The 26,663-nt window shown below is 44.3% G+C and overlaps 3 protein-coding genes and 1 long non-coding RNA gene across 9 annotated transcripts; 2 read left to right on the top strand and 2 right to left on the bottom strand.

The window, feature by feature from the left end:
* The first annotated feature begins 572 nt into the window (after positions 1-572).
* Positions 573-5,474, top strand: LOC105283663 (bifunctional 3'-phosphoadenosine 5'-phosphosulfate synthase). Of its 2 annotated transcripts, none has more exons than XM_020033081.2 (7): positions 573-966; positions 2,737-2,907; positions 2,979-3,608; positions 3,750-4,184; positions 4,277-4,483; positions 4,692-4,974; positions 5,067-5,474. In XM_020033081.2, the coding sequence occupies exons 1-7, from the start codon at positions 718-720 to the stop codon at positions 5,177-5,179; spliced, it is 2,088 nt and encodes a 695-aa protein (XP_019888640.1). In that variant the 5' UTR covers positions 573-717; the 3' UTR covers positions 5,180-5,474. The 2 variants fall into 2 exon arrangements, with proteins under 2 accessions (XP_019888640.1, XP_011344901.1); XM_011346599.2 differs by lacking the exon at positions 573-966 and adding an exon at positions 1,007-2,600 and having other exon boundaries at positions 2,716-2,907.
* Positions 5,374-17,505, bottom strand: LOC105283662 (NACHT domain- and WD repeat-containing protein 1). 3 transcript variants are annotated; one of them, XM_011346595.3, is made up of 15 exons: positions 13,790-14,532; positions 13,429-13,508; positions 13,232-13,354; positions 12,056-12,198; positions 11,815-11,975; positions 10,690-11,094; positions 9,687-10,447; positions 9,020-9,556; positions 8,693-8,933; positions 7,879-8,537; positions 7,443-7,749; positions 7,124-7,349; positions 6,216-6,928; positions 5,645-5,911; positions 5,374-5,516 (listed from the first exon to the last, which is right to left on the bottom strand). In XM_011346595.3, the coding sequence occupies exons 1-15, from the start codon at positions 13,896-13,898 to the stop codon at positions 5,503-5,505; spliced, it is 4,746 nt and encodes a 1,581-aa protein (XP_011344897.1). In that variant the 5' UTR covers positions 13,899-14,532; the 3' UTR covers positions 5,374-5,502. The 3 variants fall into 3 exon arrangements, with proteins under 3 accessions (XP_011344897.1, XP_011344898.1, XP_011344899.1); XM_011346597.3 differs by lacking the exons at positions 5,374-5,516; positions 5,645-5,911 and having other exon boundaries at positions 6,760-6,974; positions 13,790-14,552; XM_011346596.3 differs by lacking the exons at positions 11,815-11,975; positions 12,056-12,198; positions 13,232-13,354; positions 13,429-13,508; positions 13,790-14,532 and adding exons at positions 14,739-14,958; positions 17,372-17,505.
* A 349-nt stretch (positions 17,506-17,854) lies between these two features.
* Positions 17,855-26,378, bottom strand: LOC105283664 (protein transport protein Sec24A). Of its 3 annotated transcripts, XM_011346602.3 has the most exons (16): positions 26,164-26,378; positions 25,500-25,662; positions 23,812-24,948; positions 23,633-23,751; positions 23,396-23,551; positions 23,178-23,293; positions 22,928-23,030; positions 22,677-22,803; positions 22,480-22,589; positions 21,655-22,270; positions 21,105-21,434; positions 20,911-21,021; positions 20,543-20,718; positions 20,119-20,454; positions 19,892-19,995; positions 17,855-19,531 (listed from the first exon to the last, which is right to left on the bottom strand). In XM_011346602.3, exons 2-16 carry the CDS (start codon positions 25,639-25,641, stop codon positions 19,417-19,419), a joined length of 3,798 nt encoding a protein of 1,265 aa, XP_011344904.2. In that variant the 5' UTR covers positions 25,642-25,662; positions 26,164-26,378; the 3' UTR covers positions 17,855-19,416. The 3 variants fall into 3 exon arrangements, with proteins under 3 accessions (XP_011344904.2, XP_011344903.2, XP_011344902.2); XM_011346601.3 differs by having other exon boundaries at positions 23,633-24,948; positions 26,157-26,378; XM_011346600.3 differs by having other exon boundaries at positions 23,633-24,948.
* LOC113562836 lies at positions 20,594-21,085 on the top strand. The gene is made up of 2 exons (XR_003407195.1): positions 20,594-20,735; positions 20,927-21,085. It is a non-coding gene; the product is annotated as an uncharacterized LOC113562836 (long non-coding RNA).
* Positions 26,379-26,663: the final 285 nt, after the last annotated feature.

Raw genomic sequence — 26,663 nt, 5'->3', positions numbered from 1 at the left:
TATCCATTACATTATGCATTTAAATTTTTCAACGATTATAGGTCTGTTTTTTTATAACTTTATTGCACCAGTTGAGCAGTACAGGAATAAAAAACAGACCTTACCTATCTACGTGGCAACAAGAAAAGAAAAAGAATATTTAATTTATAGTTTCGTTAAAAAAGAAGAATGCCAAGGATATTAGCCGTGGCACTGCTCAAGAAAATAAACGTTCCGCTCGTATAATTAACTTCTATTTTAATTATTAATTATGTTTGAGGCTTACCACTCTGTCATTTGAACGATATAAAATTTCTCGGCGTATTTTTACGCGTACGTGTCTTCACCTAATCGCCGTCGATTAAGATAATGCTATGTTTGCGGCCTTTATCATCTGTCAGATAATTGAGTAGTCATTGTTAATAACGACCAACGGATTACATAATGGCATGCGCACATATGCGCACTACTCTAAAAAAAATCTCATTTAAGAACAGAAATCGGATATAATAATAAAACATTGTTATTATAACTAAACGCGTATTTGTACTTTCGTACATTATTATAATTTCTTGTCTCGTCACTGGCCCTTATTTTCTTTTCTTTTCCTCCCCTTGGTATTCATTAAGCGAACAGCTCTCTCCCGGCCTCGGTGAGAACAGTTCTTTTTGTGCAGATCTTTTTCGCGACAGGAGCAATCGCGTGAAACATCGCCCGCATTGAACAGCATTGTGCCCTATGTATTACTCCTCCCTTTGTTTTCCTTCACTCCCTCCGACTAATTGCGATCATAAATGGAGAAGCGTGGTGTGCAGCGAGACCGCAGTATCATCCATACGCGTGTCAGCGCGCACGCCTCTATACATCCAGCCACTTTTCGAAGGACATTTTATATTATTTATATTTTCGTCGAAAAGTCTGTATAATTATTGTGTAAATCATGAGAACGGGATCGATTGCCAGAATGGATCCTATACAAAAAGTAAGGTAAGTGTTATATATTTTTTATAGTTTATACATGTATTTTTGTATATTACTTTATATTCTTTATACTCTATACTCTATATGTATACTATTACTTTATAATATTGCTTTGATTTGATTTATCTCTAAATTAAAGGATGCGCTAGTTTTTCTTATGTTTAGAAACGAGGAAACTCGATTAAGAGCAAAATATTTTGTAATATATATATATATATATATATATATATATATATATATATATTCTAATAATAATGTTTAACAAAGTGTACGATATCTCTTGCAATGAAATTATGGTACAAGTTTGTCGAATGTTTTTTGATTTTTCAATTTTTGTTTTATTAGGTCATTAATTAAGTAATCTGAGTCGCATTTAAATATGAATCAAATGAAACATATATATATATATATACTTATATGGCAACACGTACAATTACATAGTAACACAACATTGTATATTGTTTATTGATTTTATTTATAGCAGAATAAGCAATCTTTAAACAAGAAACAAAATTTTTCAAAATATCGCTACAATATTTGAATTACCGCAGCTAGATTCGATGCAATTAATAATCTCTTAATTATTTAATTAATGACTTAATAATAATAAATCTCTTCTTTCAAGCACTCTCGATATTGATTTGCTTTAGTTTATGTCAAAGTTGTATTATCAAACAACGAGACCCATTTTACTGCGAGACGGGTTACTTCGGATTCAAGAGAAATCTGAAAGTTTAAAGAAGCATTCCTTCGACGTAGCACGTGTCTGCTTATCGCATATCCTCGGACTGTGAATAGTAATTAATAACGGTATACTCATTTTTATCATTTATACATCCACTTCAAAGTTTAATATTTAGAATGTAATCAATGACCATGATATCAAATCTTTTTCTTCATGTATCAAATACCTGTGTAACAAATTATAATCGGAAAGTAAATAATATATAAATAAATAAGATAGGAAGTATATATGTATACTTTAAACAGCAAAAGCAACATGAGAAATAAATCTGTAAAATTCTATTGATATGATTTTAATTGTGTAATATACAAAATTAAAGATGGAAAATGCCTTCTTTATATTCACTAGAATTTCGCTGTACTAAATCTTTTCTAATTTAACATACAAGTTCATTGTATTTATCAGTACAGTTCTGATAATATACTTCCGTTATGATGTGTCGCGTGCTTGTATGCTGCAGCAATTTCACGAATATGTGTTTATATATCGGTATCTGTGTTGTGCAAACGTAACAGGAAGTAAAAGAAAGTGACTGACTTTCTTCATACTTTCTCGCTTCTAGCGCATCTTGCGCTTCGTCCCCAGAGATCAGTTTCCTACGGTACGGTACGGTATCGCGTGCTACGCCTCATATCGCGATTCGCATTACTTAAGTCGCAATTGTCAAGTACAACTTTCGTATTAATCATTGTTTATACCCCTACATCGTCAATACAATCAAAATTTTCATTATAATGCAAATTTGCATATTGTAAATTTTATTAAATAAAGCGGAATTAGTGAGCGAGGGGATAGATATATATACAAACAAACAATAACAAATAAACAGAGTGTGATCGAGAAAATGGGAATTTTTGCACGGCCGATTTTGCAAGTCCCGGATTCTTCGAAAGAGGTGAGACGACGAAAGTTATTAAAGTTGTTATTAAAAACAAACTGAAAATATATTATAATGCTGTACCGCGACGATTAGCAGTTAAATTATTAGTCTGCAACACCAATAATTAAAGAAGAGAACCATTCGGTCGCAGGCGAAAGCGAGCAACGTGTTGTCACAGGCGCACCATGTGTCCAGAACGAAACGCGGACAAGCGATTGGCTCGCTACCAGGATTCCGTGGATGTACGATCTGGATGACCGGGTTGTCCGGTGCCGGGAAAACGTCCATCTCCTTCGAGCTTGAGGAAGATCTCGTCTCTCGGGTGCGTTTCATCACGTTTCAATCTCACGCTTCGTATTCGTCCTGCTTATTTACCGTAATCTCGTCGAACAGAGGATTCCCGCGTACAGCTTGGACGGCGACAACGTGCGTACCGGCCTGAACCGCAATCTTGGCTTCAGCAAGGAGGACCGTGAGGAGAACGTACGTCGCGTCGCCGAGGTCGCGAGGTTGTTCGCCGACGCTGGTATCGTTGTCCTCTGCAGCTTCGTGTCGCCGTTCGCGGCGGATCGTAGATTGGCGCGCGAGATCCACGAGAAGGCCGATTTGCCGTTCTTCGAGGTGTTCGTCGAGGCGTCCCTACAAGTATGCGAGGCCCGTGATGTCAAGGGTCTTTACAAGAAGGCGCGCCAGGGTATCATCAGAGGTTTCACTGGCATTGACCAGACTTACGACGTGCCGTCCGAACCCGATCTTGTCGTCAACACCGAGAACACCACCGTCCGTCGATCTACCGACATCATCGTCGACTTTCTCCAGCGCAAACAAATCATACCGCGGGGTCTTGAGCAAACTGTTGGAGAGTTGTTCGTGAGCGAGGACAGATTGGAGGACCTTCGAGAGGAAATGAGGACACTGTCAGCGTTGGAGATCGGTGAGATGGACGTGCAATGGTTGCAGGTTCTCGCCGAGGGATGGGCGACGCCACTGAAAGGATTCATGAGGGAGGATGAGTACCTTCAAGTAAGTTTCAAGCTTGTTAACAATGCTAATATATTAATTAAAGAAAAAGAAGAGGAAACAGTTAAATAAGAAAGTATAATAAAAAGTAGAAATAAAACAGAAAATTACCGTCCTCTCTCTCTCTCTCTCTCTCTCGTATAGACGCAACATTTCAATTGTTTGAACGAGAATGGCGTGCGGATCAATCAATCGATTCCGATTGTTCTCGCCGTGAGCACCGCGGACAAGGAACGCTGCGTCGATGCAGCCGCTCTCGTTCTCAAATATCGGGGCAAGAACCTCGCCGTGTTGCGCAGCCCGGAATTCTATCGTCATCGCAAGGAGGAACGTTGTTGCCGTCAGTTTGGCACATATGACTCCAGGCATCCTTACGTCAGGATGATTCGACAGTCTGGTGACTGGTTGGTGGGCGGCGATCTACAAGTGACCGAGAGGATCAGATGGAACGACGGCTTAGATCATTACAGGCTGACGCCGAATGAGATCAGGACCAAGTGTCGAGAAATCGGCGCCGACGCTGTTTTCGCTTTCCAGCTGCGAAATCCGATACACAATGGGCACGCGTTGCTGATGCAGGTTCGTGATAATCTTGCTTTTATGAGATAAGTCTGCAACTCGGGCAAATAAGAAACACGTATCGTTGATGCGTTGACAATCTTGTATCTCAGGATACTAGAAGGCGCCTTCTCGAGGAGCGTGGCTTCAAAAAGCCGGTTCTTCTTCTTCATCCTCTAGGCGGATGGACCAAAGACGATGACGTTCCTCTATCGATCCGGATACGGCAGCACCAGGCAGTCCTCGAAGAGGGTGTTGTACATAAAGATACCATCCTGGCTATTTTCCCTAGTCCCATGTGCTACGCTGGACCTACGGAGGTATATCTCTTCGTGACGTTTGTTGATCTTTTCACAATTTTAGAAAGATCTCGCGAAGATAAGGTGTTACGTGCAACAAATATGAATTATTGAAATATAGAATTATTGATGAACAAGAATTAAAAAATGTTGAATTACTTATCTTTCTCTCTCTCTCTCTCTCTCTCGTATATAACTCTTACTCTAATTTATATTTATCTAATTTCAGGTACAATGGCACGCTAAAGCGCGCATGATTGCTGGAGCGAATTTTTATATAGTTGGTAGAGATCCTGCCGGTGTTCCTCATCCTGATAAATCCGCTACATCGGACGGCAATCTCTACGACGTCACTCATGGTGCGCGGCTCCTCTCGATGGCACCGGGCTTGCAAGATCTCGAAATCGTACCTTTTCGAGTAGCAGCTTACGATACGAAGACGAAGAAAATGTCCTTCTTCGAAGCTAAACGTCAGCAAGACTTCGTTTTTATTTCTGGCACTAAAATGCGCAGTAAATATACCTTCTGCTATTTTAATTACCCGTTACTTTTTTTATTATATACTTTTGTATTAGTTAACAAAAAATTTGTTTTTTTACGACAGATTTAGCCAAGAATAATGAAAATCCTCCTGAAGGCTTCATGGCATCGAAAGCATGGGAAATTGTTGCAAAATATTATCAAACTGCACACACGCAGTCAGATGGTGGTGAATAAATGATTGTTAATTGTTATTTAATATAAATAACATAATATAAATATAATATAAATAATGTTAACGTTATTAATATATAAATAAGATTAAAAATTTCACGAATTAGAACAGTAAAATTAGACCTTAGTCTAATATACATATATAGATATAAGCTGTTTTAGAATTGTAGCGATAATGAAACAAATTCTGCATTTTGTTGCTAGTCTATTACCTCTGTTATATCTTTATTTATTGCATCGTATGACACACGGAAGGATGACATTTTGTAGCTTAAATATATTTGACGATCAACGAAAAGTTGTCGATGGAAGCGGTATTCTGCTATTTAATTCGGTACATCTGCAACACGATATATCCTATCGTTCTTAACTCTCCTCTTCCTAAGCACTACTCTAGATGAAAAGCATAAGCTTCTCGTCTAGAGTAGACAATGAAAAAGGATTGTCAACGAAAGACATATCGCTTACCTTCTTCTTCGGAGTCGGATATCCGGGTAGCCTGAAGCGAACTCTGTTTCGTTAACGTACGGACTAGGCCACGTGGTCTTGGCGGCGGCGATTGCTTGTTCCAGAGTGCCTCCAATTGGTCGAAATGCTGCGATTGTGCCAAAGCGGCTTGTTCAGGACCCAGACCGGGTTGAGAACCAGTCAAACCTGCCTTGCTGATCTCCTCCATCGACGCGCTCACGCTGAAACGACGCTTCAAACGTTCCTCGATGCTTGAGACTGTGATACCTGAAGATAAATATAAGGAATGTCAAACATAAAACTCAATATAAATACTCGATTTCGAATCTAACATCGCATTTCGTTTTAATCATCCAATCAGTTCAGTCTATAATTTTATGTTGAGATCGAGTCAACTCAATGATACGTATATGTATACTATAATGCATACATATAATAAGGAAATTTTTAAATATTAAAACGAACGCGATATTATCAAGAAATTGCCGAGAATCAAATTTCAAGTTAAATAGATTTCGAATTACAATTTTCCGTAACATTTGCATCACGTATCGTAAAAATAATTGTTTACCTGACGTAAGGTGTCCGTACTTTCGCTGCCAAGTGTAAGTATCTAAGGACACCTCCTTCTTCAGCAGCCTTCTAGCGGGCCGCTTCGGTCCCGGGGGCCTCAGATCCCGTGGTGCCACGTACGGCGGCAGCTTTACGTATTGCGCGGGAGTGTTGTGCAGGCACAGAATGGGCATGCACTTGTGTTCGAGCAAGTGCACTGCCATCCTGGAACAGTCGGTGGACATCTCGACTCCTAAGACCGGCACGTGCAGCATGATGGAACTAAGCGACGTGCCCTTCTTCGTGTCCCAGACGATGAGACTCTTGTCCTCGCTCCCGGAAACGGCCAGAGTGCCGTCACCGGACAGTCGCACACAAGTGACGTAACCCAGATGACCCGTGAGAGTATGCAGATCAGCTCCAGTATTGATGTCCCAGACAATGAGATTGGCATCTCGGGAGCCAGACACGACTACGGATTTGTCGAGCACCGCAACTGCCACGCAGGTCACGTGGTCGGTATGACCAACTAGGACCTGCGATAGTTTACCACCGGCCAACTGCCATACCTTCAGGCTCATGTCGCGAGATCCGGTTATCAGGTACTGGGAATCAGGCGTTGCTACCAGACAGGTGATGTCCTGCGAATGCGATACCTGATGCTTCTCTTCGGGGCCGGCACCCAGGCCAATTATGCGCACTTGGTTATCACCGGATCCGCACACCGCGTATCTGCAGTGACGGATTGGTGGTTGAGGCGTTACGTAGAAAGATGGTACTTGAATATAGCAATAATATTAAATATATAAAAATATATATTAAGATACAAAGGGATTAAAGAAAAGAAAAAGAGAAAGTCGAAGAGAGAACACGTGTTGCGGAAAAAACTTCATCCACTAGGTACATCTGCGCGTATCTTCTTCTTACCTCATATCGGATGCAACAGCGAAACATCGTCCGGGTCCGCAAACGGATTGGATTAATGTACCACTATCCGCTGCCCAGACTCTAATAGTGCCGGCTCGATCTGAGCTTACTACTCTTCTGCCATCCAACATAGCAGTAACAGCGGTCACTGGCGCCTGATGTCTGAAGGTTGCTACGACGAGACCCAAAGTCAAACCCCACACGCGCACCGTCTTGTCCTCAGATCCTGGAAGAATTTACGTATAATTTACGTATAATTTAACCCAGCTGTATTAAGCCCGATTGGTGAAATAAGCGACACATTCATGACAGCATATACCGGATGCAACAAAGAGTCCTGATGCGGAAAATGCGATGCAAGTAATGCTGGCGATATGACCCTCCAGAGTGGACAACAGCTCATGAGTATTCAGCTGCCACAGATTGACCAAAGAATCGACACCGCCGGTAACCGCCATGGCACCGTCCCTGGAGATGTCCAGGCAAGATATCGGTGCGGTATGAGGTTGTAAAGAATCTTGTTTTCCGGGTTTCTGCGGCTTCGGCGGCGGTTCCTCGCCGCGGAAACTCCAATAAGTCACGCGGCCACCTCCGCCGGTTATCAGGAAATCGTCTTTCTCGGTTACCTGCAATAGAGGAGAGCGCAACTGGAGATTGACCGGAAATACAAAGATACGCGAGTGAAATGTAAATGCAAGAGTGTGAACATGTAATACAGTAGTGCTGCGGATGTCGCTATTCATGGGTTTAATCACCTTCACCGAAGTAACGCTCGCCGATGGATTGGCAGGTAACGTCTTGATCAATCGACCGCTGTGCATATCGAACACGGATACTCTGCCTTCGATACCACCGGCGATAGCTCTCCTGCAATCCTTCGCCAAGCAAAGGCTCGTGATCGGTCCCTGATGTCCCCTGAGCGTATGAATCTCTGTGCCAGTCGCTAAGGATCTTAGATAAAGCTTTTGATCCTCGCATGCGGCTAAAAGGAAAACCGAATCCGCAGACACGTCTAGCATGATCACCGGAGATGGAAGAACGATGCTGTTGAGAAGACTGAAGCTCTCCAATGACCAGAGACACACAGTGCCGTCGACCGAGCCCGAGACCAAGACCTCTCCCGCCGAATCAACGCGAATAGTGGTGACGGGGCCTCGATGGTGATCAACCTTCATCAAAACCTCGCCAGTGAGTAAGCTGGTGGCGATGATCCTAGAATCTTCACCACCGCTCACGATAACGGAGTTGTTGAGGGCTGTGGTTAAAGTGAGGATCGGCGCGATGTGCTCGCAAATCCGGCGCTTCATAACGAGATCCTTCATATCCCAGACGATAATGGAAGTGTCCTCGGAGCCGGTCAGCAGATACTGCGACTGATGGGTAACGGCCAAACACGAGATTGGGCTGGAATGTCCTAAAGCAATAAAAGAAACGTTTAAAATAGCTACGTGTTTCAAAGTGAAACTGAAACTGGAAAGAAAGAAAGAAGCACTGCGCAAACGATCAATTTGACAACTAGGTAGAGATATAGGTGCGTGCGAGAGGTTCTCTTTTTACTTTTCTCTCTACCTTTGAACGTATGAACGAGTTGACTAGACATCACGTGCCACAGTTGAGCATCCCCCTGCGGTGGCACGACGACGACGTGTTGGCCAGACGGTGCTGCCTCGATCAGCTTGACACCCTGCGGACACGTGATCGCGCGGATTTGCAGCGGCAGTGGCGGCTGCAGCCACCCGTTCAATGGCACGAGCAGCGGCGCGGTGTAACCGTCGCACCAAGCCATAGCCGCCATGACCATTCTACTGACCTTAATGAAACGGTCAAGTAAGCCTTCCCCATTTCCGGGTCAACGGTCGTTCTACTCCTTAGACAGATGATAAAAAGGAGACTCACGAGATCACCGCCATCCTCAGCGACCGGCCTCAACCAGCAAATGAGCTGCGCGCCGAGCTGAAGTGGGTCCCTGGTGAGAACGTCGCTGGATTTCCTCACGGCATAATAAACGAGTTCCAAGTCGCGCTCAAGTAAGTACCGCCTGGCGTGTTCGAGGACGCATCGCAGGTAGCTGACGGAGATCATCTGAACCGCCGCGAGGAGGAAGTCGAACGCGCACACAGCGAGCTTCTTCAGCTTGTCGACATCGGAGGCACGCAAAAGATGTAACCATGCCTCCTCGACGTGTCGCAGAGTGTACGTGATATCCTGAGTCTGCGGCGCGCTTTGGAACGGCGTCTCCTTCGCGGGAGGCGAAGCGGCTGGATTCTCCGGCGACTTCTCCGAACTGTCATCGGTATCCTCGGAAAAGAACAGGCCAGCTAACTCCCCGTGATAGCTGCGGGAAACGTCTTGATTGGCAAGGTACTTTCGTAGGGCAATCTCGCGACACTGGTTGCGCCAGGAGAACATCAATCGACCGCTCATTACTCGAACCTAAAACCAATACTGTATTAAATGAGAACGTAATGCGATTAAAAAGAAAACGAGATTACAAATTATCTTTCTATTGTGAAAAATGTGTCGCGTTTTCTCTACCGCGTTCTTGCGGAATTGACCGTCTTACCTTGAGCCACGGCGCGAGGGCCCGCCTGACCAAGCACCAAGTTGCAAAGTTAAATTGGCTGTCTTCTAGGAGCAACGGTCCTTCCCCGCCGGTGGGCATGATTAGCTCGAGTATCTCTGTCTCCGACAGACCATGTTCGGTGCAAGCGAGAATCGAGGCAATCCGGTTGGCCGCGTCAGACCCGACGAGACCCTCCAAAAGTTCAAGGGCCGCATCGAAGCGTGACGTCGCACATACGCGCCCGACCGTAAGATCGACCAGGATATCGGCGCTGCGTAGACGATCTTTCTGAAGCGGCGTGAGCCGCATCCCCTCGGGAGGCAACGCCGAGGTGACGACCAAGTGGACGCCCGCGGGCAGCGTGAGCGGCAGCCACGACAGAGCGGCCACGATGTCGCACTCGAGCGGGTGGAAACGATGTAAGTCGTCGAGGAGAATGATCAGTTGATCCGACAGCGGGTGCTCCTCTATGTGGCGTACGATGAGATTGAACCAGTTATTGAGGTAGAGCGGATCGAAGGAAGCATCACGCGGTAGGTTGCCGTCGTTGTCTCCGGCGAGGAAGCCGATGTGTTGGCAAAGGATGCGTAAGAGCTCCAAACTGTAAGCGGATCGCGGCGTCGACGTGCACAGTCGGACAATGCGCAGCGTCGATGCCGAGAGCCAGTCGGGCGCATCTTGGTAGACGCGCGCAAGGATCGAGCTCTTGCCGGAGGATTTTGGCCCGTAGATCAGGATGGGTCCGTGCTTGCGCTCCTTGCCTAGGACGGACACGTAACTACGTGCAGATAATTCGTATATCTTTACGCAATTGTGCACAATTTTCAGAGTTTTACCCGGTTTTAGTAAAAATTAATAATCAAGCTTCGTACGTGTTATCAAGCTTCGCTGATCAGCGAAGCTGATCGATTTTTATTAATTAATACCAATTCCGGTTATCCGTAATTTTTATCAAATTTTAGATACTAATTTCTATTATTCCGCGTACTGTATAAACGCATACCCGCAAGGATCAGTCGTTTGACTCGGTCGACAATCTCATCGGTCTCCTCAGCTAACGGTAATTCCCGAAGTAGAGCGAAGTGTGCCATACTTTCGGCGTAGACCTCCTGCACCATCTTCTTGCGACTTTTGATTTCCGGATCAGCCTCGACGGATGCGTTCACCAGCTGCTGCAGCCTATCTAGTATGAGCTCGCGCAGTTTGCCAAGATACTCATCGTGGGCATCGTAATCGGCATCGATCCCATTATGACGGTATTCTGCTTGCAAATGTAGAACATTGTCTTCAGGAAGGACCGCCTCGATGCGGGTCTTCAGATCTCGAGCGGCAGCCGTGCAGGCTGCCGCGTCGTTTCCCGTCCACTCGCGAATCACGGCCATTATTCCGGAACCCTGCTGATCGAGACCTGACAGGAAACGTTTCGATTTCGATTACAACATCGATGGAGAATTATTATCACGTTGTTACGCTTGTATTCTCGTAACAACGGGAGATTTTTTAGACGTCCACGTTACGTTCTTGCAGGCCGAATATTTTGAGGCAAATAATTCTTTGTGAGTTGAAATCTCTCTCTCTCTCTCTCTCTCTATATATATATATATATATATATATTGATCGCTAATTGCTAATTAATTGCAACGCGCCGAGAGATTCACGATCGATTCCCTTTCCTCCGGAAAATGGGGCGACTAAAAATAACTCGTTATGAGCACCAATTACATTTCCCGGCCGAGAAACGAATTAACGTGGCGCAACAGTTCACGAAGCGGTCCAATTTCTAGTTGCTGCTTATTACTACCGTACAATACTGCGAGCCGTGCGCACTGCTTCCTCAACACCGGAAACAGCCGCTGCGAACAGGTTCAATGAAGAATAATTTAAGCCGCGCGCTTGATGCTTGACCTAGAAGGAATTTCCTATTTTTGGAGAGAACCTCTCGATCGCGTCGTTGTCGCATTTATTTAGGATTCCATGAGAACCTAATACTTTGTCAACTGTTCGAGTATCTTTCGCGTTCATATTCTCATGTTCCGAAGACTTTACGGTAGGTCGGTTAATCCCAAGTTCTCTGATAACTCTAGATTTTATTTCGTAGTCTTGTTCGATTCTTAGCTTCAAGACTCACTTAGGCCATGGTCCAACTGTCGTTCCGCCGTGCTCTTCAAGATGTATCTCAGCTCCTGATTCTCCGGTTGTTCCACGATCGCGGATTCCGTGGCGGTCTTCAGCATCTGACGCAGGCTCGATTCTTGGTTCACCTGCCATCCTCGCTGAGCGGTTCGCACGCTGCTCACACGCAATTTATGACAGCCCGAGAATGAGGAATCTCTGAGGAAATGATGTTAGAACGTCAAACTATATATTACCTGTCTGCTTTCAAAACGTAAGAGTGCCCGTTGTGCTCGTAATGATCTGTAAGAAGGGCACAGCGTGCGAGAAGCGTCTGGAAGGTAGCCTCCCCCAGTTCTGTCGGTACCCACCCTACGCTGTAATTTGTCCCCGTCAACAGCTGAAAGGATAACAAATGGACAAACGCGTCATTTCTCCGCGTGTTTTCGCGTGCACTGGAAACGTAAAAGAGGCAAGAAGAATGGCGAAGCGATACGAATAAGAGGGTACTAATGCTTGCCTATTGGAAAGAAATATCGTCGTGAGTCACTCTTCTCTTCGAGAGAGTTGTGTTCACAAATGTACATTCGACTTTAGGCTATTACCAAGAATCATACGTTTTTGGTGACTCTTATTCTTCGTACATTTTGAACAATTACTCTCCAACGTATGTTGAGGCTTAATACGCGAAAAAGAATGAAAGCGCACTGGAGCGTACGTTGAAAGAGCAGAAAGAAATGTGAGAAAAGAATGGCGATGCGAGACGGTACTAATGGCTGTCCGCCAGAAAGAAATATTGTCCAAAGTCACACTCTCTTCCTCGAGGGAGCTGTACGTACAAATGTACATGTGATTTCGAGAGAGAGAGAGTTATTCCCTCAGTTATTCTCGGTATTTCTTTTTCTCTGTAAATTTCGGAGAGTTATTCTCCGGTAAACACTAAGCTCGACGTGGCGAAACCAAATATGACCGTACTCTCGTAAAGCGTATATTGAGAAGATGTAAAAGAAGGAAAATGTGAGAGAAGAATGCGAGGCGGTTATACTAATGGTTGTCCATTGAAAGAGAAATACCACAGAGACTTATCCTCTTTCTCGAGGAAGACAGCCGTACTTACAGATGTACATACGCGATTTCAGAAAAGCTCCACGAAGAATTATCTCCTCGTTCGTTTTGACAGCATCTTTCATTCTCTTTACATCGCAGAGAGTGACTCGCGGACGTCCAGGACGAGGTGCGCAAGTATCCCCGTAATGCGATATTATTTATTTGTAGGTGACCCGAGCGTACTTCATTGGAATATCTCAGGGTGACGCGATTGAGAATCGAGCGACGACGAGCGGCTATGCAATACCTAATTCTACGCGGTAATGAAAAATAAATGTGACGTCGCGGTCGGTGCCGATCGATAACCGGCACCGAATGTTTCTCACCAGGAGGAAGCATCCCCTGGAATGGCGATGGGACGCGTTTATCTCCTCCAAGAAGAACTCTGCCAGGCGAGGATTCGCATCCGGATTGTCGGCGGTTCCATATTGCATATCCACCAGGAGCACCTGCGCGTGGCAAGGCAATTTCGCAGGTGGTTGAGGAGTTTGTTCGTCGAAATAAATGAAATTCGCTTACTGACCTCGATTCCCATATCATCGTAAATTGATTGCAGTTCCGGACCGACCACCTCCAGCAGCTGCTTGCGCTCCTCCGCAAAGTCTGTCCAGTCGAGAAGCGTCATACACAAATTTTACTCCAGGTAGAACGGTGTCTCTTTTTGATCTCTTTGCGACGATTTTCGCGCGATAACCGAGTGAATTCTATTCAACTCTATAGCATTTATGTAGATTTCATAGAATATTTTATTTTTCAGAAAGAGTCTGAATTTAACATTTAACAATTTTATCACGAAGGCGATGGTCTCCGCATTTAACGGCATCAGTTTTCGCGCTAGTTACGCTACGAAATTCGTCGACATCTCGGCGTAATCGTAGACTTACCGTCTCGTTCACCGGCGATGAATATCTTGATGAGCCTCGGTGCCGGCAGATGTGCGGGGGGTAGACTGCCCTTGAGCACCCCCGCGATCAACTCCACCTCGAGATTCATGTTCGTTTAGGATTTCGCGACTCGAATTAGGCAATGATCATTGCTCGCACGTGCCCTTACACGCCTGCCGTCGCGTGACGTTCCATTCCACAGAAAACCCGTGATATTTTTATCTGATCCGTAATAATGCTGTATCGCCGGCTTCGTCGGGCTTCGTTTGATCATTAGAGACTTTGATTTCTCTCGGAGATGCCGCGACGACTTGCTCCGAGTGTCTTCCTCTCGCGATCCCTCGTATCCGGATGTACTCGTAAACTTACGTATCTTCTTATGGACGTTCCAATTGTTCAAGCTCATCCAATTCCCTTATCGTCGGACGGTTGGACGCGCTCGTGTTCTCGTGCAAACCTCGATAGACTTTTAGATCTTTCGATATATTGGATCTCCGGATGCGTTCGCCGGATGTCGTTATCTCGTTAGAACTGATTGTGTCCCGAGAGCACGAATCTTCTCGATTCTTCTTTTCTCCGTGCTTCTCCAGATCCTCCAACTGATTTGGCTCTCGTTCGCAAGGTACTCGTGTACTTGATATACTTGATCGTTCCGGCGATCAACGATTAAACAATATGTAATAACTGATGCTCAACAAATAATGGAGATCGATCTATAGCTCGTTTATATATATATTTTTTTTTGTATAGGTGTGTGTGTGTATATATATATAGAGAGAGAGATCTGATTTTTTTACATATATATATATATATATATATATATATATATATAATATATTTATCTATTTATCAACTCAGTAACTAGAACTCTAATCAACTACGATTGTCTTCGCTTGCGAGTGCAACGAGTGTTACATTAATTCATTAATTACGATTAGGCTACACCCACGATTGCTCCGTGATATCATCCCATCGATCGCTAAGCAACATAGATCGATGAATTGCGAAAGCGATCGCCTTCCGGTTTTGTTAACGTTAGTTTGTACTTATCCCGTGCGTGCTCATTTGGTCGTTGCCCGTTAGTCGGGCTGGGTACGGACGGGCTTGAGAGAAGATATCAAGGCCCTGGTATGCGCATCCTATGTTCCCATTTTAAGGATGGGGACCCTCTGCAACGAGAAACAAGATTTCATGCTTACGGAATCAATCAAGAAGGATTTCCTTTATCTCGAATCTCTCTTTCCCCTCCCCTTTTTCTCTTGCGAATTTGGTCTCGACTTCGGTTACGTCAAACCGAGATGCTCCCCGCTCGCGCACGCCCGCGCGAAAGTCGAATCGATCCAGCTTTCTTTTGCGAATTCAGGGAGTGCGTGCCGCACTTTACGCACAAGGATACCACTTGGTTATTACTTATATAATACTTAATAAAATAATAAATACTTATTTTAGGAGGTTCGCAATGTATCGATTTTTTCGCTCGTCGACCGACACACTCTCCTTCTCTCTCTCTGTCTCCAGAGTAGCACGGCAGGTCGTCGTCGCGCAAAGCGGAACGGCGCGTTCAAGAGGAATACATCGATAATCTGAAATTTACACAGGACGCAATCTCCATCAACGGCTGTCGAATGCATGCGGCGCCGTATTGCGCAACGGACCATTGGCTGCATCAACTCTACACTCAAAGCTGGCGTGAACTTTTGACCCGACGCACGCGGCTCGACACTCTCTCGTGGCTATTGTTATTTCCGTAGAATCTCGAGCCTGCGAAGGCCATCTCGAAGCCGAGTGTAATATACGCAATTTCGATTACAAACAGAATTTGGCTGTAAATTGACAAATTTTGATAATATCGACGTAACCGAAAAATTGATACAAAGAACAAGATTGAAATAGAATGGATCCAACAAAGTTTTAATTGAAATAAGCAAACGGTTTTAATAATTATTATCAATAATGATTATTTGATTGGGTCAAGCGCTGGGTGGCGAACGGCGCATAACGGATGCGGATTTCCACTCTATATTTAATAGAAAAAGGAAGACCTTCGGCAATGACCGAAGCGACCGCATTGCAAATCGATAATTAAAAGGAGAAAAGAGAAGATCCCTGTGCATATATGTACGTACGTCGAACGGACGTGATCTTTCGGTGAACGAGGAGATCTGTTTACGAACTCAAACTCCCTCGTGAACTTTCATCAAAATTATCGTCGATAGTTGGATGGACATTTCAGCTCTGCGATTCCCTCGGGTACGACCGCGCGCGCGGGTACGTGTTGCATCCCGGTGAAGTGGAGAACGCGCTTGCATGTGCAAATGTTTGCCATCCGGCGTTCACACTCGTCGATGAGAACAACGTGGGCAAACAACGGGCTCTCGCACCGTCGAGTACAATTATCGCTTCGTCGCGACACGTTTAAGTCACTTGTGCGAATCGGCCACGGAGAAAAGATGAGAAAAGGAAGAGGTGACGAGGTCGCGGGCGGATGCTGCGCCACGGAGAGAGACTCGATGAATGCTAAAAAGAAAAAGAAGAGAAAAAAACCCGATATTCCATGAAAAGGGAAAAGGGTGGGCGCTGATGAACCGAAAACGGCCACGCAAGCCGATAACGAGAAGGAATTAGGAAAAAAGAGAAGAATAGAACAACCTTGCGAGCGAGGAAACTATAAGAAGATAAAAATAGCAAAGCAACGTCTCCTAGAGGATCGTACATAGTCGAAACCTGGTGAGGACCAGTTAACTTTCCGCCAACGTTCGCACACCATTCCATCTCCATCTGCATCTGCCTCTTGTATCTGTTCACAAAGACGCTTGGTACTCTTGAACCTTGGACCACTATGGAAATCGCTCGGCAAACGCCATCGATCTACAGTAATCGGCTCTCGAAAAATTTTCGCTGAATCTTGACCGGTCGCACTTTGATCGGCGGATCGTGTAACGGAAAAGATTCGGGAATCGCGCGCAGAATCAACTCGGATATCGAGTTACCTCTCGAGAATTCGCAAATATCCGTCTCTGTGCCTGTTCCTCGCGCATTATTTAGGCCATTCCGCATGCACGATAACTCCCGTCGCCTCCATCTTTCGTCGAATTAATTCATGCTCGCTACGAGATCGTGGGAAGGAGGAGAACCTGCGTATTCCGCTCGGGAGAGCCCGCGCGCGCGGTGCCGCGCGGATCGTGATCGTGATCGGCGCGTAACGCGCGTCAAGTCGCTCGAGGGAGGCCGACCGTTCCTGAAAATACAAATTCATTAAACATCAAACGTCACGCTCCGCCCGCTGGATCTATTCTCCTCTCTTCCTGTCCCCGTCACTCCCTCCTCCTCGGGTGGCGTTCTATTTGAATCTCGCTGGAAATTCCGTTCTACGTTTTTATCAGCCACCATCTCGAGCCATCAGCGGGCGGCTGCCGCCGCCCGCGCGAATGACGTGCAGCAGGGAAAGTGGGAGGGAAGGTGGAGACTAGGAGAAAAAAATCGCGGCGCGGATCCCGTGCGCCCGGTTCCGCCCGGTTCCGCCCGGTCGATGCGGCACTCGAAAAATGGGGTAGGGGCGCCCAGTCAAAACACACGGCTTACCAGGTCGTCGAGCGGGCTGTTGCGACGAAGGCCTTCACCTGCTCACGCGGACGTCGGCACCACTACTGATAACGCAGTCAAACGGCCGACGCCTCCTCCTGAGCGCCGTGCTGCCAAGCGCCGAGCGCCGACGCCGACGCCGGCGCCGGCGACGACCAGCCAGAGCGGAGGGGGCTGCTCCGTTACGATACATCGATGTTATCTATATGCGCGCGGATTTGCATTTTCGTCGTAACGCCAGACGCTTCTTCTCGCGTTTCTCACATTTACGCAAATTCCTGCAAGGAAAGGAACGATGAAGAGATTGGAAATAGAATGTTGCAGCGTTAATCAGAAACGGATGAACCGAACTTATCGATAAAGGTACGCGTTCCTGCATCCGCGGTAGAGTGGAGTCATGATGGAAACAGGTATGGCAGTCCACGTGACGAAGACTGCTGCAGGGTACGTGTGAACGGACATGAACAATAATAAATCTTCTCGTACAATATACGTGTATAATGCATCTGTATATGTATATATATACATAAGTAGCAATCAATAAGTAGTAACCAATATATTCAATGACAGTCGCGATAAATAATTAAATAATAGACCAACCTGTCGCGCGCTGTTTCTCTGTTTCTTGTCTCATCCACGGTGGCGGATCGTTAAAACGGAGAGAGGAGAACAACACCGAAGAACCTCGTTTGGCAGCGTCGACAAAAGTGAGCGAGCAGCACGAGTATCTTACAATATCCATTTGTCCGCTTATTGTTTTACCGAGAGTCGCCGGTGGCTTATCGCGTACGCCATTGTCTATCGTAATTGTTGGAAGGTCCTTCGTGTCGGAGTGGTTTGTCCGCCTCGGCGCGATCGATTGGTATTTTACATTTGCCCGTGATCGTCCCAAGTCCCATCCCCCGCATTCTCCTATTCTTTACAGTTAATTAGCTACTCGATTGACTCGATTGCGACGTACATTCAATTGCGAACGTTCATCGACTGTTCGATATCGTCATCTCGACTCTACCCGTTGTAAAATTTAATTTTACATTAACAACATGCGTGTCACCGCGTGCACACATAATTGATTAATATCAATTTCCACGAATTTTTCTTATGTCCCTTCGTTATGTGTTCGTTTTATTGCCTGTGGATGATCGATTTGCAAAAGCGCGTTGCATTGCTCATCACCCACCGTGAGATATATTCGTTTTCTTTTTTTTCTTTCGCAACACTGGCCCTGCAAACAATCTCAATTTATTGTTACTCATGCTGAAATCGCAAGATTGCATCCTTCCCATTTCGCATCTAGAATATTATTCACTAGTAATTCACTAGTATATTAATATTTAATGATTTTTCCATGGTGGTTAAGGTAAGAACACTTTTGCGTTAACTCGCGACAATAACGATGACACGGAGAATGTGAATGCGGAAACGGGGAAACGTAACTTAAAAATATCCCATGTATATGTATATGTATGTACATATATATGTATATCATCAAAAAGATTTGCATTCGTCATACGTGAGATTGCTCAACAAATTACCGTTACCGCGAAAGACCTTATCGCGAACAGAGAAGAATCATTTCAAGTATGGTAAAATCGTCGTGGATTCAACAGAAAATTGTAAAAAAGAAAGAAAAAGTCGGATACCGTTTACGAGCTAAAGCACAACAGTTAAACCATCGTTTAACTGAGAAGGCGGATATGCGTAACGGGAACGCAAGTCCATGTATTGGAGCTGTCTCTCTCAGGATAAAGAATTATAATAGTCTTAATAATCATAGAGATAGTAACAATAATTACTGTCTATCATGTTTAAATGCGTCAGTGTCTTTCAATAAGGCTATCACTGCTGCATATGGCATAAGTGGTTCTTGAGTTCACACGATGTGTCCCAGTGTATCTTGAATAACCCACAACCAATGAATCTTGATGCGTGTCACAATTCCTTTTTTTTCCCCCTCTAGTCGCCTCGTGATGATGATCCCATGATTCATGGATAGTTAACACTTCCCGCAGGAGTTGGTCTCGTGCAGGAATTTCTTAAATCTGTCACACCTTCACCTGTGTCTTGAGGTGTTGCAAGAATTCGTAATAACTGAGAGCGGACTCGAATCTGTCCTCTATTAATCGCTCGACGAATAATCCCCTAAAGTGACTGTCATCCCTGCAAAATCATTTATCGCCATTGCAGTTACCATTGCTAAACAATTCTGATATTTACAGAGATATAAAGATTATGATGTAAGAAATATTACCGAAATTTTGTAATAACACAATAATCGAGTGCGTTAATGCCATTGAATAAATTCAAATTCAATGATGAAATTTCTTTTTAATGTTTAAAAGGTAATATCTTTTCATTCATGTTTCATTCAACCGATTTTACGCTTCAACTTGCAAAGAGCAAACAGAAATCAGCGAATCCTCTGTCGTGAGATATTCTCGTGATTCCACATGAGACTAACTGTACCTTGATACTTTAATCATCGATTGGAAAGAATAGTTGAAAAAACAATTCATTCACCTGATAACTTGCACAGGTACTTCGTACGGTTTCTCCTCTTGTAAACTGAACACGAAGTTTCGTAACCGTTCGCTCTCCACCGTGTCCAACTCTGGCAATTCGTACTAACGTAAAAGATAAAACGATAATTGGTTGGTTGGATTCTTACAAATAGCCCATAAATTTCAATCTTTAATAATAATCTCAAAAAAGAAAAACAACATTTTTAATTTCAGTAAAATTTTCACCATTTCTTCCGGAATAGATGAGAACGCGGCGACCCCGAGTACGTTGGTGCAGAAAATCGGGCTGATGTTCTTGCCAATGTAAATGAGGATTTTGTCGCCAGCGTCCATGAGAAAGGCGCCTCGGCTGTCGAGTTTCTCCGCGGACAAATGTAACCGTGGCGGCTGCGGACAGACCTTGCCATCGATGTCTTTTGCTTGGCGGTCGTCGAGCGCGTGTACTGGATACAAGTCGGGGTAAATCAGCTGCATCAACTGCGCGAGGGGTAACGCCTTCAGGTGGAACATTGCGAACACGCGGTCGTCCAAGCGCGTGCTTGTGCCGGATCTGAATGCCATCTGTTAATTCGCAAGAAAGATATTAATATTAAGCGATAATGCGATAGACGAGTATATCAAAGTGTAAAAGATTTGCGTGATATCTTACACTCTTCAATAACGCAATAATGTATAATGGCAACAATTTCAAATTTCCCGGAGCGACGAGTCCTCCTCCGGCGTTGGAAGATTGCCCCAATTTGTACGTGGTCAACACGTCAATGGCAACGTTTATTAATGCGTCCCTAGCGTCCGATAAAGATGACTGAAGCGATCGGTCGACAGCTGCGACAGTAATTGAAGTTAATACCTTTCGATTTTACTTACTTTTACTTAATTATCTAATAGAAATAACTTTGAAGCACTTTGATATTTTATTACGTATTATCTCATCATTAATGAAATTATTAAGTAATTTAATTTTTTCAAAGATTATATCTTCAATCGTGTAAATTAAAAGTTTTATTACTAAAGTACCCATTTTTGATAATAGGCCGACTATGCATTGCTGGTCCGCAGAGTGCAGAACGTCTGATAGGTTTGCCACAACTGGCAAGCACAGGGTATGTACTCTGATCCTTCGTTCACCTTTAAACGTGAATTGTAACTTATGTAAGAAGTAAACAAATGTAACACGCATAAAGACTAAAAAGGAACAACCACCCAGTTACCTTTGCTCGAGGTATAAAGTAGAGATGCTTGGAAGCACACATTTTGCACCTCGGAGAGATTCTCCTCGATGGAAATTTGCATGCCAAAGCCGGCATCTGGATTGATGTTCGGTAAGCAAAGGAGATCGGTCGATCGTACAAAGAAACTGCCGTGAAACGCGTGGATGCTTAGACCGCGAGTGCAGCGCAACCTCATTACTGCCTCAAAACCGATTTTCCTGGTCAAGTAACGACGTAGCGATCGTTCCAACATCTCGGCATTCTCCAGCTTCGTTGCGCGAAACAGTGGCAAATGGTAAATACAACCACCAGTGAACTTGGACATACACGCTGCGGAATATAATCAAAAATATCAAATATATATTATTTCAGTATTTATTAGTAGTATCAGCATAGTTTATCAGTATACTACGAAAACTAAGTCTAACTAATCAAGTAAATTTAAATTTATCCAATTAAATTTACTTGATCGGTGCAGTAAAGAATTTAATTTACAATTTTCGAAGATTTTCGAAGAAATAACCTAATAATGTTTAACTGGATAACTTACACAAAGTAGCCAAATCGCTGTACTGACTGTTCAATAGGAACAAATCAACTGCTATCTGCTGTCCGCTGCAGTCCAGAGCGAATCTTTTGTAAAAGTCCGTCGCGGGATTGAGATGCGGCACATCTTTGTTTGCTCTGCTGTTAGGGTCCTCTCTCGGTTGCAGAGCACCCGGGCCAACGTTTGGTAGGCACGTCTGGAAAACGGTGACGCGTCCTCCAGTGGCAAAGAGTAGTTTAAAGGCAGCTTGGAGACCGGCGCCGAGGGCGCTGTTGGTATCGTGAGTACCGCAGAATTTGACGGGCAATTGGGCGAGAAGATCACGAATGAGATCTTCACGTTCCTTCAGATTCACGATTAGATTTTCCGGGCACGGCAGGAACACGTCGTCGATGTCGAGCATGACCATCTCGTGCGGTCGCGAGACGTTGTCAGGCATGCTGAAGAAGTGTAGGGCGGAATCGACGGCGAGGAAGCCGACTTGGGTGCGACCGTCGCCGGGGAGATGCGACAGCTCTTCGGTGATGGTGTTACAGACGATCTGCAGATAGCCACTCTCCACCGCGAGACGAGAAACGTCCATCACGAAGAGATAGACTGCGGGCTGAGGCGGACGGACCTTTAAAAGAAATGGAATTTAACGTCAAGATTGGAGAGCGGATCGAAAAGTAGAGAGAAAAGAAAAATCTTGTTCTTGTAGAAACGGGATCTCAATTATAAATATATACAATATACACACAGATTTGATTCAAAGACTCGATTTATCAGACTCTGGCATGTTTTTTATTGTAAGTGGAGATTTAATAAGAATAATTATCTACTACTGACCATGTACTCGCTTGGTGCAATAAACTCTATCGTGCTCGTTCTGACCTCTGGCCGTCGTCCTGGATCGCCGTACGATTTCGTCACAGGATCAAAATGAAATTCCTCAGGTACTATATACATATGTAAGATAGAACGTATGAGCGCGTTTCATTGATCTCATGTACGTATCATGAAAGAATAAATTTAAATTTTATTACGTTCGTTCAGCCTAAAACACAGATTGCACTTCCATCTTCTCGTATCAACGAAATACACAAATGGGTTTATGTACGTTCTACAAGCTCGACAACGTACAATTGTGTTGCACTGAATCACTGCCAAATGCTGTAACAAAGACAGAAAAATTTCATTTTTCGAGGATAAACCGAATAATAGCATCACTGTTACTTAAATTTATCTAGATCGACATGTTTCAAATTACGAATATTCATTTCATCCATTCACTCACATTTAGATCCTTAAAGGGATGTATTAGTACACCAAACGGCAATCTTGATTTTTGTAAGAGTGAATTTGATTCCGGCACTTTTGTCAGTGTACACCTAAATATACTGTAATCAAACGATACAGTATTATTTCCAACAGATATATGATAGATATAAAAAATAGAGATAGTTGTATATCTTTTTGTCATCAATATTTTTATATATCGTATATATTATGTTTATTTCAAGATAATGATAAGAGGAGAAACTTACTCGGGACTGCAATTTACGCCATCTAAAAATTCCTGATGTAATCTGATCTTTGGTGGCTCGATTTTCTCAGGCGGCAATACATTTCTGCACTGTAAGAGATCTATTGTTTCTGAACCCTGAAAAATACCGTTAACGTATTAAGCTATTAATGTTTTTATGTTAGATTATATACATATATGTAATACCAGATGTAATATGCTTCAATGAAAGATGATTACCCATAATTTGTTGAAACCGCCTTGCGTGACGTTGAGACCGCCCATTTGATTATTTAATTGATTTAATTGATCGGGATACGTATTTGGATACCTTCTACTTGACGAATCTAACGGCACGTTCGTCATCGGACCGGGATATTGCGAACGAGTGCCGTACTAAAAATGCACAAATTAAAATATTAATATTATTAATTAAAGATTCTGTTAAATTTTCATCTTTCATCTAACGACCATTACCATTTGATGTCCCGGATGAGGTGGCATCCCCGATGTTGGAATTCCTGATGGTGGTAATCCCGATGGCGGTGCTCCCGATGGCGGTGCTCCCAATGGTGGCACTCCTGACGGTGATATTCCTGATAGCGGCATTCCCGATAGCGGTGCTCCCAATGGCGGCACTCCTGACGGTGATATTCCTGATGGCGGCATTCCCGATGATAGCGGTGGTCTCGCACCATGCAACTGATTAGGTCCCAGGGGTGGCGCAGCGTTCCTCGGAGGTAGCATCGCAGTATTGGCAGTGTCCTGTTGTTGTGGATATCTTCTCTGGCCAGATACGTTTTGATGCGTGCTCTGGCCTTGAGGGATATTTCCTAGTCCCGTAGGATCCATATAACCGGTAAGTAGATTGTGCTGAGGCCTCAAAGGCTGAGGACAATAATCCTGAGGACTGCGCGGAGCCACATTCTGACCCAGCTGTCCAGAGCCAGAGAACAAGTTTTGCGTGCTGGAACTTGGCGGCGTCGACGACGACGTCGTACCGAACACGTTCTGCTGACTTGCGTACTTCAATTGCGAGCTACTTAGGCTCTCCGTCGGACCGACGGTCGATTGTGCTTGGTAGTTCCGGAGTCTCGAGGACTGCACGGAAGCCATTGGATCTTGCTGCGCGTGACTGTTCTGATTCAAATGTTGAGCAACATTCGAAGGAGGTAGACTAACGTTGGACGTGATTGGAGGGGCTGACTGACCTTGATCGTTCACCAAGGCTTTACTCTGGCTCACTCTGGCGTACGATGTCTGACTACCCGCGGTTTGATCCATATAGACTTGACTAGTCTTATCTATGCTACTGGATATCCCAACGGTGCTCTGCGGAACGCTGACAGCCGGGGGATTAGTTGTCCATTGATAACTTTGGCTCGCTTTGGGAGGTTCCGTCTTGACGGTGTCCGCGGACGGTGCGGATTCTGGCGACAAATTTTTGGCGACTGGCGGAGGCGGATTTGTGGGAATTATGGGCCTGTGTTGAATCTCTTGGCTAGGCTGAGAAACGAAGGTAGCTGAGGACGCGCTGACGGCGACATTCGCTTGAGTATTAGCAGCATATTGGTTATGATGGACACCATAAGGATTTACGGGACTGTATGGTTGCGATGTTCTGGGTGGTGGAGGCAACGGAGTAGGGCTTTGCGGTCGGTTTATCGGCGGCATCGGCGGCATCGGCGGTCGGGGCAATTGAGGCCGGTACTGATTGTGAAGATATTGCGTTGGCGATGGATCCCTGGATGTCTCCCTGGATGGGTCGCGTGACGACTGTGACGACGGCGTGCCTGAAAACGCGTTTGAAACCGTATGAATTTTAGCGAAGAACTTTCTAGGCAAAATTCGCTATTTTCAAGTTACATTAAATAGATAACGAGTAAACAGTTGAAACTTGAAACTTTGATATCATCATTATTTTGACTGGTCTGAATGTTATTGTCATAGAATTTCTGAAATATATTATTTAATCGTAATACTGATAGTGATTGATAACATTTTTTATAAATTTATTATCCATTTTCTCAGAAAATATTCTGTATATTTAAATGAATGCATATTATGCATTCCTTAAATCAAAGCATATGTTTTCATGCTTCAATACATGCTTACTAATCTGCTGCTTTTTTTTTTTTCTGATAAAGCAAAAAACTGATTATCTTAAGTAAAAGTTTACAGGTGATATCAATGATACAACACATAAATGCTAAATCATGTTTTAAATTGAATTAAAATACAGACATGTACAAATGTCTGTATTTTAATTGATTACTTATCATTTATTTTATATGTTATATTAAAATTATATATGAAACTTTTTTTAATACTGATAATAACGTACCAGTTAGATTGAACTGTGGAGATTGCATGCCGTTCTGCTGAAGCATGGTACCCGGACCATTCAGTAAGAGCGGCGACTCATTCTTCAGGGAATTATTTGGCTCTTCGTACAGTGCATACTGATAGCCGCTTGATTGTGACATTTCGTTTCTTTGAGTCTGTCACTGGAAGAAAACATTATTAGAGAATTATCGCAGGAAACTCGTCCAAAGATGTGACAGACGTGCTTTGAATCTCTGCATATGTCATACGTCGACAGACAACCATAGATTCTCTAATAAACGCAAAGAAGCTTTAGGCAAACGCTCGATTTCTCTCTCAATGCTCTTGGGTACTTGAGTAATAGAAAAGAATGCAACCGACCATGATCACTTGCTGACAGCAATAGGAACCTCAGGCTACTACTACCAAGGTACAGCTCTACGCAGTAGCTCACAAGTTCTATTGGAGTATCAGAGACCGGAGGAAGCTGTTGGATTAAAGGGCAGAGCGGTGAGAGCGAGAGGAGCGGCTTGCGTTGCGCTCATTCTAGATTAATGTCGAGAATGTATGAGAAAAGTGCGGATGAGCAGGGTTGACGTTTGGGTGGTCAAAGCGCATTGTCAGCGCGCCGAAAGGTTAAAAAATGTGGAAGACGGCCTGGGTGATTCGCACGTACCGCTTACCTCAGCGATCACGCAATTCGTTTGAAATTAGGTACGGATAGATGCAGACTTGCACATTGCCCTCGTTGCCGCTTATCTCCACGCAGCTCCCCAAGACCGTATTATAGCAGCTATTCGCGAACGGCGGAACGGCACGCACAACATTACGTGGCAGCTCGCGCGATCGCCGCGCCGCGGCATGGAAAACGGCACGTGGCGATACTAGACGGCATCACGGCTCAGCGGCTCACGGCTGCTTAGCTGTTAGCGGAGGTGCGCTTTCGCGATGCTGCTTCGTGGTAATCTGGTTACGGACAGATCTATAATAAAGAATTTATAAATTATATAAATAAATTTGTAAATTTACAAGCTGACAAATCAGTTTACAAAGTTATAAATAATAAAAAATATAAAGATTCATGAATTTAAAGATTTTCGCGTATTTATATTATACAAAATATATTTTGTCACGGCGGCGATCGAATCAAATGTATTAATGTAAGAACAAAGAATCAATAGCA

This window comes from Ooceraea biroi, chromosome 10 (genome assembly GCF_003672135.1).
Source record: "Ooceraea biroi isolate clonal line C1 chromosome 10, Obir_v5.4, whole genome shotgun sequence".
Classification (NCBI taxonomy): Eukaryota; Metazoa; Arthropoda; class Insecta; order Hymenoptera; family Formicidae; genus Ooceraea; species Ooceraea biroi.
Note: the sequence above shows the minus strand (reverse complement) of the source record. Positions and strands in the feature narration are given on the sequence as shown.

Bases quoted from the DNA above. Each gene is read 5' to 3' on its own strand.
- LOC105283663 (XM_020033081.2), top strand. From the start codon at position 718: ATGTATTACTCCTCCCTTTGTTTTCCTTCACTCCCTCCGACTAATTGC. The intron at 967-2,736 runs GTAAGTGTTATA...ATTCGGTCGCAG, and splicing joins GATCCTATACAAAAAGTAAG to GCGAAAGCGAGCAACGTGTT. The intron at 4,185-4,276 runs GTTCGTGATAAT...CTTGTATCTCAG, and splicing joins GGCACGCGTTGCTGATGCAG to GATACTAGAAGGCGCCTTCT.
- LOC105283662 (XM_011346595.3), bottom strand. From the start codon at position 13,898: ATGAATCTCGAGGTGGAGTTGATCGCGGGGGTGCTCAAGGGCAGTCTA. The intron at 13,355-13,428 runs GTCAGTAAGCGA...TGCCACGCGCAG, and splicing joins ACGATGATATGGGAATCGAG to GTGCTCCTGGTGGATATGCA. The intron at 8,538-8,692 runs GTAGAGAGAAAA...TTATTGCTTTAG, and splicing joins ACTCGTTCATACGTTCAAAG to GACATTCCAGCCCAATCTCG.
- LOC105283664 (XM_011346601.3), bottom strand. From the start codon at position 25,641: ATGTCACAATCAAGCGGCTATCAGTATGCACTGTACGAAGAGCCAAAT. The intron at 22,804-22,927 runs GTGAGTGAATGG...TCTTTGTTACAG, and splicing joins ATCCCTTTAAGGATCTAAAT to CATTTGGCAGTGATTCAGTG. The intron at 19,532-19,891 runs GTGAATGAATTG...ATGATTTTGCAG, and splicing joins GTACCTGTGCAAGTTATCAG to GGATGACAGTCACTTTAGGG.